A 17,258-nucleotide genomic window follows, 5' to 3' on the forward strand; every position below is an offset into this window, starting at 1 on the left:
TATTTGTGTCTGAAAAGACAGACACATACAAAATCAAAGTGTTGATGGACTTTGGTTTTTTTTCATGTTCATATATGAGACATGTTTATAAAAAGGTTTTTTTAATAACGTGTGTGTAAGGGAAAACAAATCATACAATGTCTGTTTATTTTTATTGTGTTTTTGGGGAGCATCAGTCTGATGATGAGAACTGGGTACTTTGACCTCGGAAGTTCAAGGTGCAAGAAAAAGAGAGAAAGGAAAAAAAGGCGACGTGATGAATGAGTGAAGTGCGGCGCTGAGAAGTGACAGCAGTCATCGTTCACGGATTTATTTATTTTTAGCTGCAGCTCTGTGACGAAACTTTGCGCAAAAGTAGCCTATGGTGTGAACTGGAAAAGTTCACGCATAAGATAATTGCGAGAGAGTTCAGTGGCACTTCCATGGAGGACAAAACATGCAAAAATAATAAATACATAAATAAATAAATGTAATAATAAGAAAATAAATAAAGGAATAAATGTATTGATAAAACAAATATAATTAGTTTTTAATGAAAGTTATTCCTGAATTTATTTTTGTATGACTTTTTTTTCCTTTATTTATTATTTTCTCTTTTTATTTTTATTCTTTAAAACTTTTTTTATTCTTTCATTTGTTTTTGTTTTTTTAATTTTTTTATGCATTCATTTATTTTTATATTTATTTATTCCCACATGTATTTATTTCTATATTTAAATATTCCCACATTTATTTATGTTTGTATTTATTCTTACATTTCTGTCTCTTGTATGATAATGATGTGGGCGGGGCCTGCTTACCATTGGCTTATTGTAGACTGAAGCGTGTGCTCGATTACTCTGGACTTGTTTTGATGTGACATTAGGTCATATATATCGTGTAAACTAAAGCTATTTGTGGGGCTAAAAACATAAGAGCTTCAGTCAATCCAAGATTTATTGGTTATACTACAATCACAAAATAAATGGGGACCTGTTTCTTCAACAAATCCACAAAATGAGCAAGTTTCATAAATTATATGATTTAACCTTATGCTTTTCTTTTTTTCTGTGTATATAAATTCATATTTTGATGTCCGCAAATCCATAATATTGTTTACTGTTGTTATGATTGTTCATTGTAAAAGATACAACCATGCTTCATTTCCCTGATCGTTTATGTATGTATGTATATAGAAGTTCTGCAATTAAAAAATAAAATAAAAAACTACAGCTGACTCTTCACATATATCTAGAGAGTTGCGCGACATGCGAATGAAGTCGATAACACGCATCATATGACTGTTTCATTTAGAGTAGAGGTGCTTATTGATGGTTTAGGAGAGCTGTATGCTGGTATGAATGTTGAAGCACATCCTGGATTGTTAAACTCTCTGCAAAACGTTTCCTGCATATTCTAAATCTGTGTGAGTCAGGGGGTGCTAAGGTGGGACGTCCATCTGCTTCCGATAAGTACTATTGAGCTCTCGACCAATGATGCACTGGAGCTCCGCAAGGACCGCCTCCCTCATTTACATGTTGCGCACAGAAAAGTAAAAATAAATACATGTATAAATAAATAAATAAATATGGGAATATATAAATATGGAAATAAATATATGTGGGAATAAATAAATATAAAAAATAAATTAACACATAAATAAAAAAATATGCAAAATAAATGAATAAATAATTAAAAGTTAAAAAGAATAAAAATAAAGTTAAAAATAAATATAGAAAATAATAAAGGAATAAAGTCATACAATAATCAATTCAGGAATACATTTAATTAAAAACTAATTATATTTGTTTTATCAAGACATTTATTCCTTTATTTATTTTTTTATTATTACATTTATTTATTTATTATTTATGCACGTTTGGGGCTCCATACACTTCCGTTTCGCGTGAGTCAGATAGATGAGGAGATCTAGCTCGGAGATTTCATGTGAGAGAATCTGTGTGTTTTTTTCCCCTCACTTTGATTTGTTTTATTAGTTTTAGATTGTGAATTCATCCGGAAGAATATTCCAGTGTTTTGTTTTTGGTTATTAATTTTGGGTAAAAGTATGGCAGTGGTGTGTGTAGTTGGGAGGTCGTGTCAAGTGCGTGTTTACTATCTTTAACACTGAGAGATCATCGAGATCAGGAGATCTGGGTGGATTTTCATGGATGCATCTAGCAGTTCGAGGAGGGAGGAGTTCATCCAGATCTACTCAATGTCGTTGTGGGTTGCGTCACGGATGCTGTTTATCATCTTCTTCTGCAATTTTAATTCGTGTTTGTCCTGACTCGTGAGTTCACTGGTTTTGCCTCAAGAGCTCCATCTAGCGCGCCATCTGTGTACTGAAAATCCCAGATGGGTACAATGGGCTATATGCACGCATAACTTCCGCGTTTGACGCAAGGATGCTCTTGCGTTTCCGGTTGGGGAGATTTAAAGCAGAGGTAAATGGGATTATGGCAGTCTTCTAAATTTTCTCGTTGTTTGCTGGAGTTGCCAAAATTTAGTATTCACTGTACAAATGTGCAGTACAACGCCACAGAGCAAGCTTGAGAAAGGTTTCAAGTTTTATGTTTTGTCTTATCTCTGCAATTATGAAGGTAAGTTCAGATAGCCTGAACTAGTACGTTATGGCTAACATTGTGCTATTATTTTTACATTCCAGCCAGCAGCAGACTAATCACGCTAATATAAATGTTTGGCATGTAATGTGTTTGTAATTTTGTTTGTAAAAGTGTCAGGTAAAATCAGGGCCACAAATGAGATCTCAGTGAAAGCTCAGTGTTACCGCTCTATGAGGAAAGCAGAGACTCCACACCAACTAAGAGTAGGACTGGTATATTGAAAGTGACGTTCAAAGTTCTTTTGAACATGTTCTAAGTTTTTACTTTTCTAACGTTACCACTGTTCATTTTGGATAACCACAGATGTTATCTTAGCTAGTATGGATGTTTATTGTACAAAATGAATAATAATAAAAAATGTAATGCAGTTCTATCAACGACAGATGAATAGCGCTGCGTTATTGCAAATTCTAGCTCCATTTTTCAGACGCTCTGCATCCGGTTGGCGCTTATGGCTCGATCAGGTCTGTACTTTGGAAATGTCGGCTACACACTCTTGACTGGTATGTAACTGTAAAATGGTCTCGTCTTATATTAACTAACCAGCTCTTCTGTATTTCCTTGCCTTTAGGAAGGAAATAGGTGCTGTCCTTTGCAAAACGTCCTTCTCAATCGGACATGGAGGGAATACGATGCCAAACGACACAGACTCACGGAGACTCACAAGAAACGTGTCCAACAGAAAGAGACATCCAAATCTATGGATGCTTTCCTCCGACCTAAAAACGACTTTCTAGCTGACAAAGTGACTGCTGCAGAGGTGACGAGTGTGTATCACACTGTCCAACACGCTACATCATATCGGGCAGGAGATTGTGGCACAAAGCTAGCCCAAACGGTTTATCCGGACTCGGACATTGCAGAAGCCATTGTCACGGATGTGCTTGCCCCGCCTCCGTCGAAGATTGCTTGAAAGTCCTCAGAAGACCACTGAATGAGCAACGAGAGGCAACAAACAAAGGTAATGTTAGAGTTATGTTCATGGATGTACAATTGTTGTGTGTTAGCTATTTGTGACTAAAAATGATCGTTGCTTTAATTCTGTCTCTTATCTTTCTTCTTTATTTGATTCAGATGCTGGTGAAAAGGTTTGAATCCTAAAGATGTCCCCAAAGTCCTAAAGGTGTCCCCAGAACACTGAACAGTTTTTTTTCCTGCGCCTGCCTTTACTAAAATGCAAGTTTACCATCCTTCTTCCCCCTTCTCGTTCCGCGAACCTCTGGAGTTGTGAGAACCGCACGTATCATATTTGATAAACGAGTTTCTAAGACATATATTGAATCGGTGAGAGCAATACTTTCTTTGAAAACCTGTTGTATCTATTTTGATATGTGTATTCGATACGCCATCTTGTGGAATTTCACTGTACGGCAGGCAGTAGAGGGGTGATTTTTTTAGCTTTTCAAATGGCGGCTGCGATTGGATCAAGCCAGACGCTTTCGGCAGGAAAATAAAGGCTAATTTCAAGTTGTTAAGGTAAAAAATAATATTGATTGGGCCTGATATAATTAATTTAACACTTTCTGAATTGAAATAATGCATAATTACTTAATAATTTAATCGTTAAATTACAAGTAAATCGTGTTGGAAATTGTGTATCAAATTTGATACTGCAGGTATTAATGGTGCTTTATGTCTAAACAGTAATGTCAAATTGTAGTAATGTTATCTACTTTATGACTACCACAAAGTAAAATAAAAGGACTGGAAAAAAGATCTATGTAAAAAAAAAAAAAAGAGAGAAAAACTGCCTAAAATGTTCTATGTTTTCAAACTGTTAAAGGCATAATAGATATTTTGTATCTAAAATCTACACTGTTGTAAGCAAAACGTTCCCAAAAAGCCTGATGTATCAAATGTGATACAAAAAATATATCATAAACAAAAAAAATAATTTTTTTTGGTTTTGATCCAAGGCTTAATAAACATCTAATTTCCAAAAATATATAATTTTCTGCCATTTTTTTAATGTGTCAGGCGACTTTTTTTTTTACTGTTCCTGTGGTGTTGAGCAACTACAATTCCTGTTAATCCTATAATTTTATATTATAATTTATTTAAAGTAAATAAATTGTAATGAAAAATAAATAAAATTAAATAGCTAAAGTAAATCAGTAAGTGGAAGTGCATCTGTTCAATTCATTCAATGTTCAAAATATTATTAATCTTTATTTAGAAAAAAAAACACATTGGTTGGCCTATTCATGAGGATACATCAGCAATTACACATGTTTAGGGGAATAGGGCATTATTAATATACCATGTGTGGTATGTGCTAGAAATGGGTAAACCACTATCAGTGAGTCTGCCCGTGGGGTGGGGGCACCGCCGCGCCAGGCAGTGTCCCACATTGTCCCTCAGAAACATACCCCTTGTCCCCCCTTGGGCTTATTAGCAGGTGGTCACCCTAGTGTTGATACTGTAACTGAAGAGAAATGTGCCTTTACTGGGGTAGTGGGTCAATTTAAGATCCCCTAGACAGACTCAGCCACAACACTACCCGGCGGAGGGCTGCATGTATATTTCTGTATATTTCTGATGATTTGTTTTGCATGCTTTTCCTGCGGCACTGCATATTTAGTTCTGGACATCTAAAACGTAACATTGGATTATTCACGCAAGCAAGCTCACAGACAAGTCAACAATAGCTCATTGTTTAGAGAAGATATAAAGTTTTTATCTATTTGGGATTTACCGCAGCAGTTATCGGTGCATAAAAGAGACGTTTGTATTTGATGTCTTATAAACACCATATTTCACTTTGTGATTCTTTTGATAATCTTTTAAACTGGTATTAGTGCAACAAATAAACTATAAAGTCACATTCCTGAGAATAAGAGCTTTCATTTGATATATGATTTGTCTATTTAAGTGCTGTTTTACATTTTTCTAAATAGTTCTACCACATAAACACTAGGTGGCGCTTATTTGTGACGCGACTGTTTTAAGTCATATTAATGCAGAAGTGATGGTTATGAATGATACCCGTATGCCTGATTTATGTATACATGAGCATTTTAAGCTTAAACGATGTTGCGCCTCTTTGAGTTTAAGAGGTTAGCAAACACCACTAATAATAGAAACTTTTTAGAGATAAGAATCTGAATATATTAAAAGCTTTTAAAACAATATGATTACATTCATTTAAAATCTGATGTAATTACAGATTGCAACTTTCTTCATAATACAGTGAAAATGTACAATTTCAGAAATTTCCTGTTTTCTCATAAATTATTTTCTGCATGTTAATAAAAATGTGTTCAGACCATTTTGTCTCCCGTCTGTAAGCTGTGAACAATGTAAAATACTGTAGCTAATGTTGACAGCATCTGAATAAAGACATGAACTGTATTACTGATATTGCCAATAATCTGCACCGCTCAACAATTACAATGAAAATAAACACGAGAGATTCACAACAGACAGGATATGAAGTAAACATGCCTTTATTGCTGAAAACTGTTTATCTGTACATTAAAATCTACATAAAGTTCTTCAAAATGTTTAACAAGGTCTTGAAACTATAGTCGTTTTTATTTACTTTGGTTTGACCACAATATCTGTGACTCCGTGCACTTGAGTGAGTTGACGACAGTCCATCGATGCGAGGAGTTTCTGAGCGCCAGGTAACGTGGGAACAAACTTCTCCATCAATGTAACTGTTTCAAGCTTTTTCACATCACTGAGAGAGAGAGAGAGAGAGAGAGAGAGTAAGAAAGAGAGAGAGAGTGTGAGAGAGAGAGAGAGACAGAGAGAGAGAGAGAGACAGAGAGAGAGAGAGAGAGAGAGAGAGAGTGTGCGAGAGAGAGAGTAAGAAAGAGAGAGAGAGAGAATGTGTGCGAGAGAGAGAGAGACAGAGAGAGTGTGTGTGAGAGAAAGAAAGAGAGAGAAAGAAAGAGAGAGAGAGTAAGAGAGAGAGAGTAAGAAAGAGAGAGACAGAGAGAGAGAGAGAGAGCGAGAGAAAATAAACTTTAATTTTTAAAACTGAAAGTTTTTCACTCTTTTAAGAACTTTAATTTCTATCAAATCATATTTTTTAGCAGACAAGTTCTCATGAAGTGTAAAGTGCAGGACAATATCACTCCTCAAAACGTTGAATTATATAAAGTGTCGAACCCATATGTGATCTTTCTGACGCTCTGCATTCCCAATCCCTCTATCCGAAACAAGACGTTCTTCAGCACTTGTGGCAGTGGATTCTGGAAAGTGATCTTGACTGTCAACTCTTTCCCCACCACAGCGTCCCCGAGAGCCTGAAAGAGTGAAAACACAATTACACAATCAGTATTTTCAACAAGAGTGAAAGACCGATAATTGTGACAGTTACGGATCAATAATTATGTTTTTTAATGTTTTTTATGGGTTTTATCAGTTTTGATTGAACACTTAATTACTGATCTCAAGAATGAATATTTGATCTAGTGAAAACTGAATTGTTGATTTGTATAATTCATATCCTGCCATAAATCAAGCGTAGCATCAGTTCAGGAAGGTCACGTTACTCCAGCACCATCAGCAGATGTTTATTAATACATCTCAAGATTACACAATATTCATTGACTGTCTTTCATGACACGTGTGCACGCTGCTTTATTTCATCTGTTGGTGATGGTGACATGCTTCTTAAACTCATATTTGTCCGGGTATTGATGACAGTTTTAAGCTCTGCTTGTTCCCCAGTATGTTTCTCTCTTCAGCGTTTGTTAATATGAATTGGGAATTGTTGACTGGCTGAATCTCGTTCAACACGTAAAGGAGCGGAAAAATGATGAATGTGAGTGATGACCCCAAATTACAATGACAAACGGAAGTTATTGAAATGCAGGATTGTGTTTGGGCTAGTATTGTTGTCCTTTTATAGTTTGATAAAAGTTAAGCTCAGCAGATAATTATTAGATTATTAAAACTTCTTCTGGATTTTTGTTCAATGCAAATTACCCGTTCAAAACTCGTGCAAAGATTTAATCTGCAAAAATTGTCAATAAACTTTTTGGTGAATGAATTCAAAAGACACTTTAATCAAAATCCTCACCACTAGATATTCGGGATGTGACGGGAACCGTTTGCAATATTCGGGTTCACGAATGGTTATTTGGTAATTCGTTGGGAGACGGGATTCGGGAATAAAGAAACTATTATTTTAATGGATCTGCATCAAACACTCAGAATAACAGGAATTATAGCGCACAGAGAAACACGAGTCTCAATTGAACAAACCCGTCTTATAATCCAGAAACTGACCCAAAACACTGCTTTCGTCAGGCACGGGTCAGTTTGAAGACCTCTATTACACTGAACAAGGGGCGTTCAACAGTTAACCAAATAATGACTATCTGTGCACATCTCTAGTAGATATTTACAATTCATATCCAGCATTTGAGTTAAAGGTCAATTCGGCTTGAATTCAGAATCGCCTTTTACTTCCTGTTCATCACTGTTATACCAAATCTGAACATCTAATAGTGACTGTATGATTTTATTGGTTGATATTATAAATGTGTAAATTACACGTTGCAATTTCAGGATTGTTCTGAACTGCAATGGAAATACAATCTCATTAAATGTGTAAAACCTTTTAATCTTCATCTTACACTAGACTGACATGAGAATGAGGGTAAAACATCTTTAAATCATTCCCCAACAGATCCAGATAAAGAAAGTAAAGTTCGCTTACAGTTAGAGTAAGATCTGGTGTGCGCAATCTGAAGTTGAACTGGGTGGCCAGAATCTGTCTGGTCTCAGTGACCCGTCCAGTGACTGTGAGCATCAGAGCGCCCTGGTCCACCAGCTGGTCTATGTACTCCCGATACGGCAGTGTCCAAGGAATGGTCTTGACTGAAGGAGGCAAGCAGCAGAAATCTATATTTAACATTTCCTTTTGTAGTCTTGGTTTTATATATTTTATATCAATTTTTGAAAAGCTTTTGTTTTAATAGACGAACTGTTCTGCTCCTCACCTTCTCGCGGTTTGAGGACGACAGGAATTTGCTCCTTCTTTACGGTAGCTTTCAGAACTCCAGTGTAGTACATGACCGCCACCTCACAGAAGAGAGTTGTAGCGCGCTGCACTGAACTTTGGTTCTTCAGAACGATGGACAGTTTGGCATCACCACCGATACGAGGTCCCGCCCCCTCCATTACGATTTCAATGGTCACATCGTTGGCGGTGGGAGAGGGATACACCGTCGGCTTGGAGCCGTATTGACTGGCAGTTTCCACAGCCATGCGCTCCTCCTCTGAACCTGAAGGACGTGAAAGCAAGATGAAGGGAAGTGTGAAATATTGCTGTCATTCAAGAGTTGAAGTTTTAGCTCCGTTCTGAACCCTAGGAAGAAGCTTGCTGGCAACTGTCTACTGCCTTCTAAGGCGCTATTTAGACTAAACGTGTTTATATGCATAAAATGCTCAAAGAATAGAACAGAGAGCTGGAGTTTCTTAAGATGCGTTTTTAAAGTATAAATGTGACATTCCTGCGGCAGACAATGAAGAAACTGTGAGATGACGCAACGGTCAAAGATGTCCATTTAGCAAGTTTACAGAGAAAAACAATTGAAAACATGTTCGGTCTGAAGGAACCCAAAGGCATCATCCAAACTAAAATGGAAGTGACTGATTTGACACACTCCACAAAAGCAACAAGTATGTCCACACAAATAGTATTGCAGTTGATTCTTATAGTGTTTGACGTTAGCTAACGACATTATTATAATATAATATATCATTTTTATGTTGCTGTACTTGTCGGCCATCTTGGATGGTTGTTTTTTCCGCTGCGCTCGTCACAATGTCTTCTCTACATAAAGGATCCATGTGATGCTGCTTTAGACTTTGGGTAAAATGGAGTGTCTTAAACAAGGTGTTTTCAAGCTTGGTCCGGGGAAAAGCCCCCCTCTCAGAGAACAGCGTACCCGCTAACTTTTAAGAACAGCTTTTGTGTTGAGAGCGCTTTAAATGATGCTTTAAAATGCCGTTTAGGTTTTCATCTCACTCAGTTTCAGAGCAGAGCAACTGTGTTGAGACAGAGTTAATGCATATAGACATTTCGCTACCCTCGGGGTATTTGTAGAGGTTCGTGATCTCGATACGTTGGTCCGATCCCACCGCTTTAGTGCTGATGCGCCGGCCGATGGAATTCTTCTCTATTTTGGCTTGAGTGAAACTTCCATCTGCTTTCCGCTGCCAGAAGATTTTATCACTGTTCACCTGAAACAAACAAAACTCAACATTTACAGTAGCTGCCAATTTACTGTTGCACCACTTTATAACACGGTATTACCGCAAAACCCGCATCATATTCATGAACTATCCACAAACCGAACTCGATTAGACGCAATATATAAAATACAATATGGCCACATTACAACATTTTTGGAACTTTTGATTATTTTTTAACTATTGTAATAAGTGTTTGGTTTAAATATGGCTTTTATGGCAAACTTTGTCTTAAAGGTGCACTCAGTCATTTTAACTCGTAAAGACGTGAATGCAATATATGAAGGACATCATGACCATTCACATTCATATGAAGACTCCAGTCATTTCAGTAATCTTATAAAAGCTGTTTAATTCTACATGGAGAGGGTCCGCACATGAGGGCCGCCATTTTAGACAAATAAACCTCATTGGGCACAATTCATTCTTTGTTAGTAAAAGAGACAAATGAGGGTACAAGATTGAATGTAAATATGAAAGCTCTCACTTCAGCGAAGACGAATGGAGTGTCGTACTTCAGGTTGACTTGTCCTTTTCGGACAGCGGTGACCGAGGTCGGGCCACAGCGGTAGAATCCCTTGCTTTGCTCCTGTGGGGTTGCGTCCACAACCTGCCAACCCCCATTACCTTCTGGGAGATCCGGACGGGACATCCAGGACTCGTTCCACACATGGAAGTTCCTACAGAGAGAGAAAGTTCCAAAACAAAGCTGGTATTAACATCATTTAGCACAAAGAAAAAGAAAGGTATGATCGTTGAGGCGATTGGGTTGGTCGAGTCATTTGGATCTTACCAGACAGAATCACTGTTCAGTTTTTCAATGGGTTTCAGATTCTCATCAATATAAACGTCTGTGGTCAAGGAAAGATCGGTGTCGTGAGCTGAGCTGAAGTTGGTCACACAACGAGTAGGAATTCCAAGACATCTTAAGACTGAGAGAAAGAAATATACATCGCCATGAACAATTCTGGCCACAGAAATAGAATAAAGGGCTTGTAAATGGGACAAAGTATTGCCTCTGATCTTACATTCCCAAAACACACAAGTATTCAAGTGCTATTGATTCCCGTAGCTAGCGACCAAAATAACAAATCAGTTTAAAAGCGCAGACATTGGAAGGTAACTCTATCGCCCCCTTGAGTACTGAGGTCTGTTACTGCCACAGTAATGCAACAGCATACGTTAGCAACACGTGCTCGCGGTGAAACGTTTGTTTCTGGAAACGTCTGTATTTTTAGTCACTAACTTACCCGAGTTAGTGACTCCAGCATAGACCCAGCACTGGGCGAATTTGACAGGTGTTCCTGAACTTTTGTAGTACTGTCTCAGGATGTCACCACTCCCACTCCAGGCTGTGGGGGAAGTCCCGCCCTCATAGCTGTCTGACCAATTGCCTTGCAGCACACCACGGTCATCGTTGGAGTTCACCTGTCACAGAAAAAAGGGTGAAAACATGGGCGTCACTCTGCTTTAAAAAGGGGTGGTGGCAGTTTGAGAGGTTTGGTGATGTCACAAAGTGGCGTAACTCATAAATATGAATTAGGGTGTGTGCAGATAATGTCAAATCATCTTTATTGTTTTGATAAATAGTCGTTCTTGATGACCAATTCAAGCGCTCCAATAAAATTCATTTGATAACTTGACCATATCCCGCCCCCGGACATACGGGTATAAAGGGGAGCGGACGAGCATCTGTCAGAGAGGTTTTTGCACTGAATAAGGTTACGGCGCATTACAGTGTTAGGGGTCGTGATGTGGCAAGGGGAACACAATGTTTCCCTTCATCCATCGGGGAACAGAGGTTACAACAGTAACCATGACGTTCCCCTTCTGTTGTGTCCATTGTAGTGACACAAGGGGTCCCACTTCAAAACGGCATGCACTAACCCGTGTTACGTGACTGCTGAGTCAGGTGCTAGCGATCTGTTGAGTGGACTGCACGTAACCCTCCCCAAAACCCCCTAATTAAAACAGCGCGGCATGATGTGAGAGATGTCCTCCGTCTGTTTCTTAACCGCCGAAAACTGCTGGGCGAAGTCGTCAACGGTGTCGCCGAAGACACCGAACTGGGAGACGGGGGCGTTGAGAAAGTGGGTTTTAGTAGCGACTAACAGAACTGCAGTTTGTGCTTCAGTTCATGTTTTATTGAAGGTTTATAAAAATGTCATCTAAAATAGTGATAATTTATTATTATTTATAAATGTTTTGCAAAAGAAAAGAAATGGTTCTTAAACATGTTCATGAGTTCAATCTCAGATTTGTGTTTCAATCGATCAAATCATAAAATCAGATCAGATTAAAAATCATTGTCAAATCCAGGATTTCTTCATTTATGACTTTCCACACGACTCACCAGCGCAGATATCACTCTGGTCACGTTCACAGGGTCTTTCCACGCCGTTACAGCAATCTGACCCTTTTCCAACAACAACAGACAGGCTTCCAGAGCGTTCTCCTCAAACTGAAACAAATAACACAAATGATACAATATAACTAAAGCAATAAAGATCAAGAACACTTTCTTTATTTCTGTTCCTGTGAGCTGCTTTTTATTTCCAAATACTTCAAATGAAAGTTTGTAATATTGTGATTTGGAGCGTGTGTTTGATCATGTCGCTGCCGTTATTAAACACCGATGACACGAGAAACTGAAAATGTTTCCTCGGATTCTTCTGTTTTATCCTCCAATTGAATTTTCAGTATTTTGCAGTTCTTGATGTTCATTTTCTTGACATTATTATACATTTAATGCATTAAAAAATGATAATTTTATGTTTGAAATAAATGATTGGTAGAAAATGTTTATTCTGTGTCTTTGTAACACCATGGTCAGGTTTGATTGCAAACATAATGACATTAACTGCAAAAACTTTGACAAATAATAGTTTTATAATGTCTAAATATATATTCAAATGCATATTAGTTTACAACAAGTCATCAGACTACATTTAGTGTCCGTCGACTGGCTGTTACTGGCGTGACATGATTTACAAGTCATGTTATTTAAACGTTGTTCACTAGATCTGCCGCCAATTTATGTCATATTCTTATATTTTCTTCATGTTTCAAAAGTGCAGGTTTTTTACTTTTTACTTTTTTTAAAAAACATTATGTAATTATTTGGATGAGCAAATGAATGGTCGAATTTAGAAATGCATAAAATCCCAAAAGAAATTCATAATTCTATTGTTCTTACTTCAGGGAAGAAGCAATGTTATCATCATCATCATCATCATCATCATCATCATCATCATCATTATCATCATCATTATCACATCTGATACTTCCACGAATACAAATGTTTCAATACCATTGGAGGGTTCATTAAATTTAATCCCTCACTTTAATACATTTTATGTCATAAATTTAAGTCAGTTTTACTTTTAAACCAGTAAGATTTATTTAGAAAAACTCCCAATAATTTCAGTGTGGAGAAATATTTCTGAAGCTGCTGAACGAGTTTCTGCTCATTGTCGGCAAATTTCTCACCTGCGCAAAATTCCAAGTTCTGGTTCCAATTTGTTGCTCGGTTCCGTAGTAAATTCTGCCCATATTATTCAGAACATACTCTTTCCTCTCGGCCTCGTTATCCAAATACACAAAGTCATCTGAGAGAGAGACATTTAAAGAGACAGTGTCACTTCAGTGCACTTATTACAGGGACAATCCCCCCGGAGCAACCTGGAGTTAAGTGCCTTGCTCAAGGACACAATGGTGGCAGCCGTGGGGATTGAACCAGCGACCTTCTGATTACCAGTTATATGCTTTAGCCACTACACCACCACCACTCCATATTACTCCAAGTATTTCAGTCCTTACCTTCACACCAGGGGTTGAACAGCATGTAGAAGTCATTGTTTGCGCTGTACGGGAAAGACGAACCGCCCTTGGATGAGTATGTCGTCACGGAGACCTTATATAGGCCAATAGGAGCGGTCGGTAAGGAGTTGACTGACAGTTTGATCTTGGTGTCTTTCTGCTCGATGATTTTCATCTCCCAGCGGCCGTCTTCCAGAACATCTACTAATGGAACAGTGACGTGAATCCCCCGAGCGCTCGTGAAGATGTAATCTGCATCAAACACAAAACAAAGAAACGGAGATATTACAAATAATTGTGATCGTTCATGTGATACGTGTTCGGGAAAGATTATTAGCGGTTTAACCGTTTCAATTTCACACAAAGCTTGAAATACAGCACACGAGTCGTTTGATCACTTTTATGGGACAATTTTTGTCCATTTGGGAGCTTGACGGGACACCAGCAGTGACAACATTCTGCTAAACCTCTCCTTTTGTGTTCCTCTGAGGAAAGAAAGTCAGATGGATTTGAATCATCGTGAGCTGAATAAATGATTTTTGGGTGAACTTCCCCTTTACATTCATCTCAGCAACAGTGAAGCTCATAAACATGAATAAGTCCGTCCGTCCGCTGAACGTCTTCATGATTTAACTGTATTCAGAGATTAAGAGATTATCAGCAGATTAGATGTCATAACTCGTCCTGGCCCAAACCCAAATGTTACGTGACTCATATCCTTCAGGAATCAGACGAGCAATGCCGTGAATTCATTCGTCAGTTTCACTGATTCAACAGAAAGTTGAGCTGATAATTGAGGTAACCATTAAAATGTTCAGGATTAATCTTTCTTTCTCTGTCAAGAAACTGATTTAACTGGTCATGAAAACCTCCGACGAGGAACACAACTCATCCTTTCATGTCTGCAGCTTTGACCAAAGTCTTTTATTGTGCTGTTGTTCCTTACAGGAATGTTCCGGGTTACAGTCAGAAACAGGAATCTTATCATTTGATAAAAGCACTTATTCTATACAGTATAAATATATATGCAGCGTGAAATATTCACTCATGTTTCCATTGATCATGGTATAAATAATGGGGGCGCACTTGTTTATTTTGGGGGGGTGTGGAGGATTTTCTCCCCTTTTTTCCACAATATGGAACGCCCAATTCCCAATCCGCTCTAAGTCCTCGTGGTGTCGTAGTGACTCGCTTCAATCCGGGTGATGGAGGACGAATCTCAGTTGCCACCACGTCTGAGACCGTCAACCAGCGCTTCTTATCACGTGACTTGTTGAGCGCATCCACACGCCCCACCGCGAGCGAGAACCACATTATAGCAACCACGAGGAGGTTACCCCACGTGACTCTACCCACCCTAGCAACCGGGCCAATTTGGTTGCTTAGGAGACCTGACAGATGTGATAGTCAGCGGCAATACTCGCTGAGATACACAAGCCGCTGTACTTGCTTGTTTTGATTATTTCAGGTCAAATCACAGTTTCAATTTTATTTCAATTAAACGTACAAACATGCAAATATAACGGTGCATGAAATTATAATGAATTATCGATCACAGAGAGATTCGACTATGAGTGGACGCAGTACTGATGCATGTTGTCAGTCCGTGTTGGGCGATACCAACTTGTCAAAAGGAGGGGAACTTCGGTTTTGTGGGATTATGACAGACGTCATTGCAAGTCTTGCCGGTTTCTCTTCCTCGTTCATTTATTTTCCACGTTGATTAAAAATCTATAAACAGGGACAGACGCATGACTGTGGGGGGCAATTCACCCCTACTAAGCATTGGGAGGGACCTGTACCCCCGTCTCTACTAATTCTTCGCCAGTGGCTGAGCAACATTATGCCACAAATGCCGCCGGTTGAGCTGATCTTGAACTCTGAAAATACTTTTAATGGAGATTCTGATTTTAGTGGCACCATATGAAGGTAAATCAGGATTTCGCTGATTTCCGTGTTTGAGTGAATCCCGACGGCAGTCAAACACTCACCCAAGTTCAGGTCCAGCTGAAGTTTGTCAGATTTGGGGTTAAAAGGTCGCGAGAGCTCGATCCACATCTGGAATGTTTGTCCTCTGCGGACGATCAGTTTTGGGCTGAAGTAACTCTCTGTGTGATGCTCTCGCCGGTTCTGTCCATCCTTGGATTTCAGGAGGTCGATGGATCGAACCGTCAAAAGAGAGTCTGAGAAAGAGGAGAAATAGTGAGAGATCATGAAGAGATGCGTGACACGTTCACACAGCTGGTTTAATTCTGTTATTTTCGGGGGTTTCTTGAGAGGAACATGAAAGATGATGTTAGGGCGAATGTTCGTCATCATTCATTTTCTCAGAATGGAAAAAAGATGCAATAAAAGTAAACATGACTGCAAAGGGCTCCTTTAATGCTACATTTAATGCCCTGTCAATCCTTATTTAACAACTTTGAAAGTGGCAGCACTATTTGGAACATCATGAACATGAGCGAACAATGACAAGATTTTCATTTTTGGGTGAACTCTCGCTTTAAATGCAGTCGTCACTTCCAAAACTTTGCAAAATTGAAATGAAAGTTTCTCAAATGTTTAATAAATATTAACATTACATTTTTAATTACATTTCTGCTTTTATTCGGAGTGAGTTACGGGAATTCAAGATAGATTTGATCTGTATGTGGATTCCTTGAGAATCAAACCCATGAACTTGCTGTTGCTAGCACCTTCTTTTGAGTCACTACAAGAACTTTAATATTTTCTCCTCACCTGAAGCCATCGCTGCCCCAGACGCAGATGCAGGCGCAGGAGCTGACGCAGGTGTGCTGACACTTGGACCAGCAGTAGGATTTGGGTTAGGAGAAGACATTTCTAGAAGCGGACTGAAATATATATGAGATGTAAACAGAGAGAAAGACTTTAACCCCATAAAACAAAATAAGTGGTTTCAATGTTTATATCAATCTATTTAAAATGGCGGCTGATTTGTCTGAAAAGTGACTCTTCTGTTAACATAAATAACAGCTTAATTTAATAAAGTAAAAGTGACTGTAATGATTATATAAAAACTGATATTTTAAAATGAGTATTTGCTGAATATAATCAACTTGTGCTTGATTCAAATTTTGTTCATTATTTTATTGAAAAAAAACTTTAAAATCACGAATCAAATATGACACAAGATAACTTTCATTACATTCACACAAAAAAGAGATTTGAAAAGTCTGACATAAACATTTAATAAGATATAATTAAAGTATGAACTAATATTTCTGTGTATTTTCATATTTGCAGCATGTCATTATAAAGATCTCATAATTTTACATGAATATATCTGTGATGATGTCATCTTTCCATCATTTCCTGAGATCCAATGAAAAAAAGTTTTACAGTTTCCCTTTTTAACTGTCAAAATATCGTTTGGTGCATAAAATACATATGATAAAAAATAAATATTTTATTCATATTGTATTTGATGTGCTGAATTGAACTGTGATGGAGAGGAAGTTGTCATGGCCAAACTCTCAAACATTCAGTATCTCTGAAAATACTCTGATAATACCCCAAACTTCACCCCTGTAGCATGAACGGGCTAAAAATAACTTAATAACACAAAAATGATTTGCTGTTCAGGAGGATAACGACCTTTAA

The 17,258-nt window shown here is 38.0% G+C and overlaps 1 protein-coding gene across 1 annotated transcript; it reads right to left on the reverse strand.

Moving 5' to 3' along the window:
* Positions 1–5,818: 5,818 nt before the first annotated feature.
* On the reverse strand, positions 5,819–16,481 carry LOC127618346 (protein-glutamine gamma-glutamyltransferase K-like). The gene is made up of 13 exons (XM_052090709.1): positions 16,377–16,481; positions 15,629–15,820; positions 13,638–13,889; positions 13,308–13,426; positions 12,172–12,279; positions 11,069–11,246; positions 10,612–10,750; positions 10,306–10,498; positions 9,656–9,809; positions 8,564–8,848; positions 8,281–8,441; positions 6,723–6,859; positions 5,819–6,288 (listed from the first exon to the last, which is right to left on the reverse strand). Exons 1-13 carry the CDS (start codon positions 16,474–16,476, stop codon positions 6,144–6,146), a joined length of 2,163 nt encoding a protein of 720 aa, XP_051946669.1. The 5' UTR covers positions 16,477–16,481; the 3' UTR covers positions 5,819–6,143.
* Positions 16,482–17,258: the final 777 nt, after the last annotated feature.

This window comes from Xyrauchen texanus, chromosome 25 (genome assembly GCF_025860055.1).
Source record: "Xyrauchen texanus isolate HMW12.3.18 chromosome 25, RBS_HiC_50CHRs, whole genome shotgun sequence".
Classification (NCBI taxonomy): domain Eukaryota; kingdom Metazoa; phylum Chordata; class Actinopteri; order Cypriniformes; family Catostomidae; genus Xyrauchen; species Xyrauchen texanus.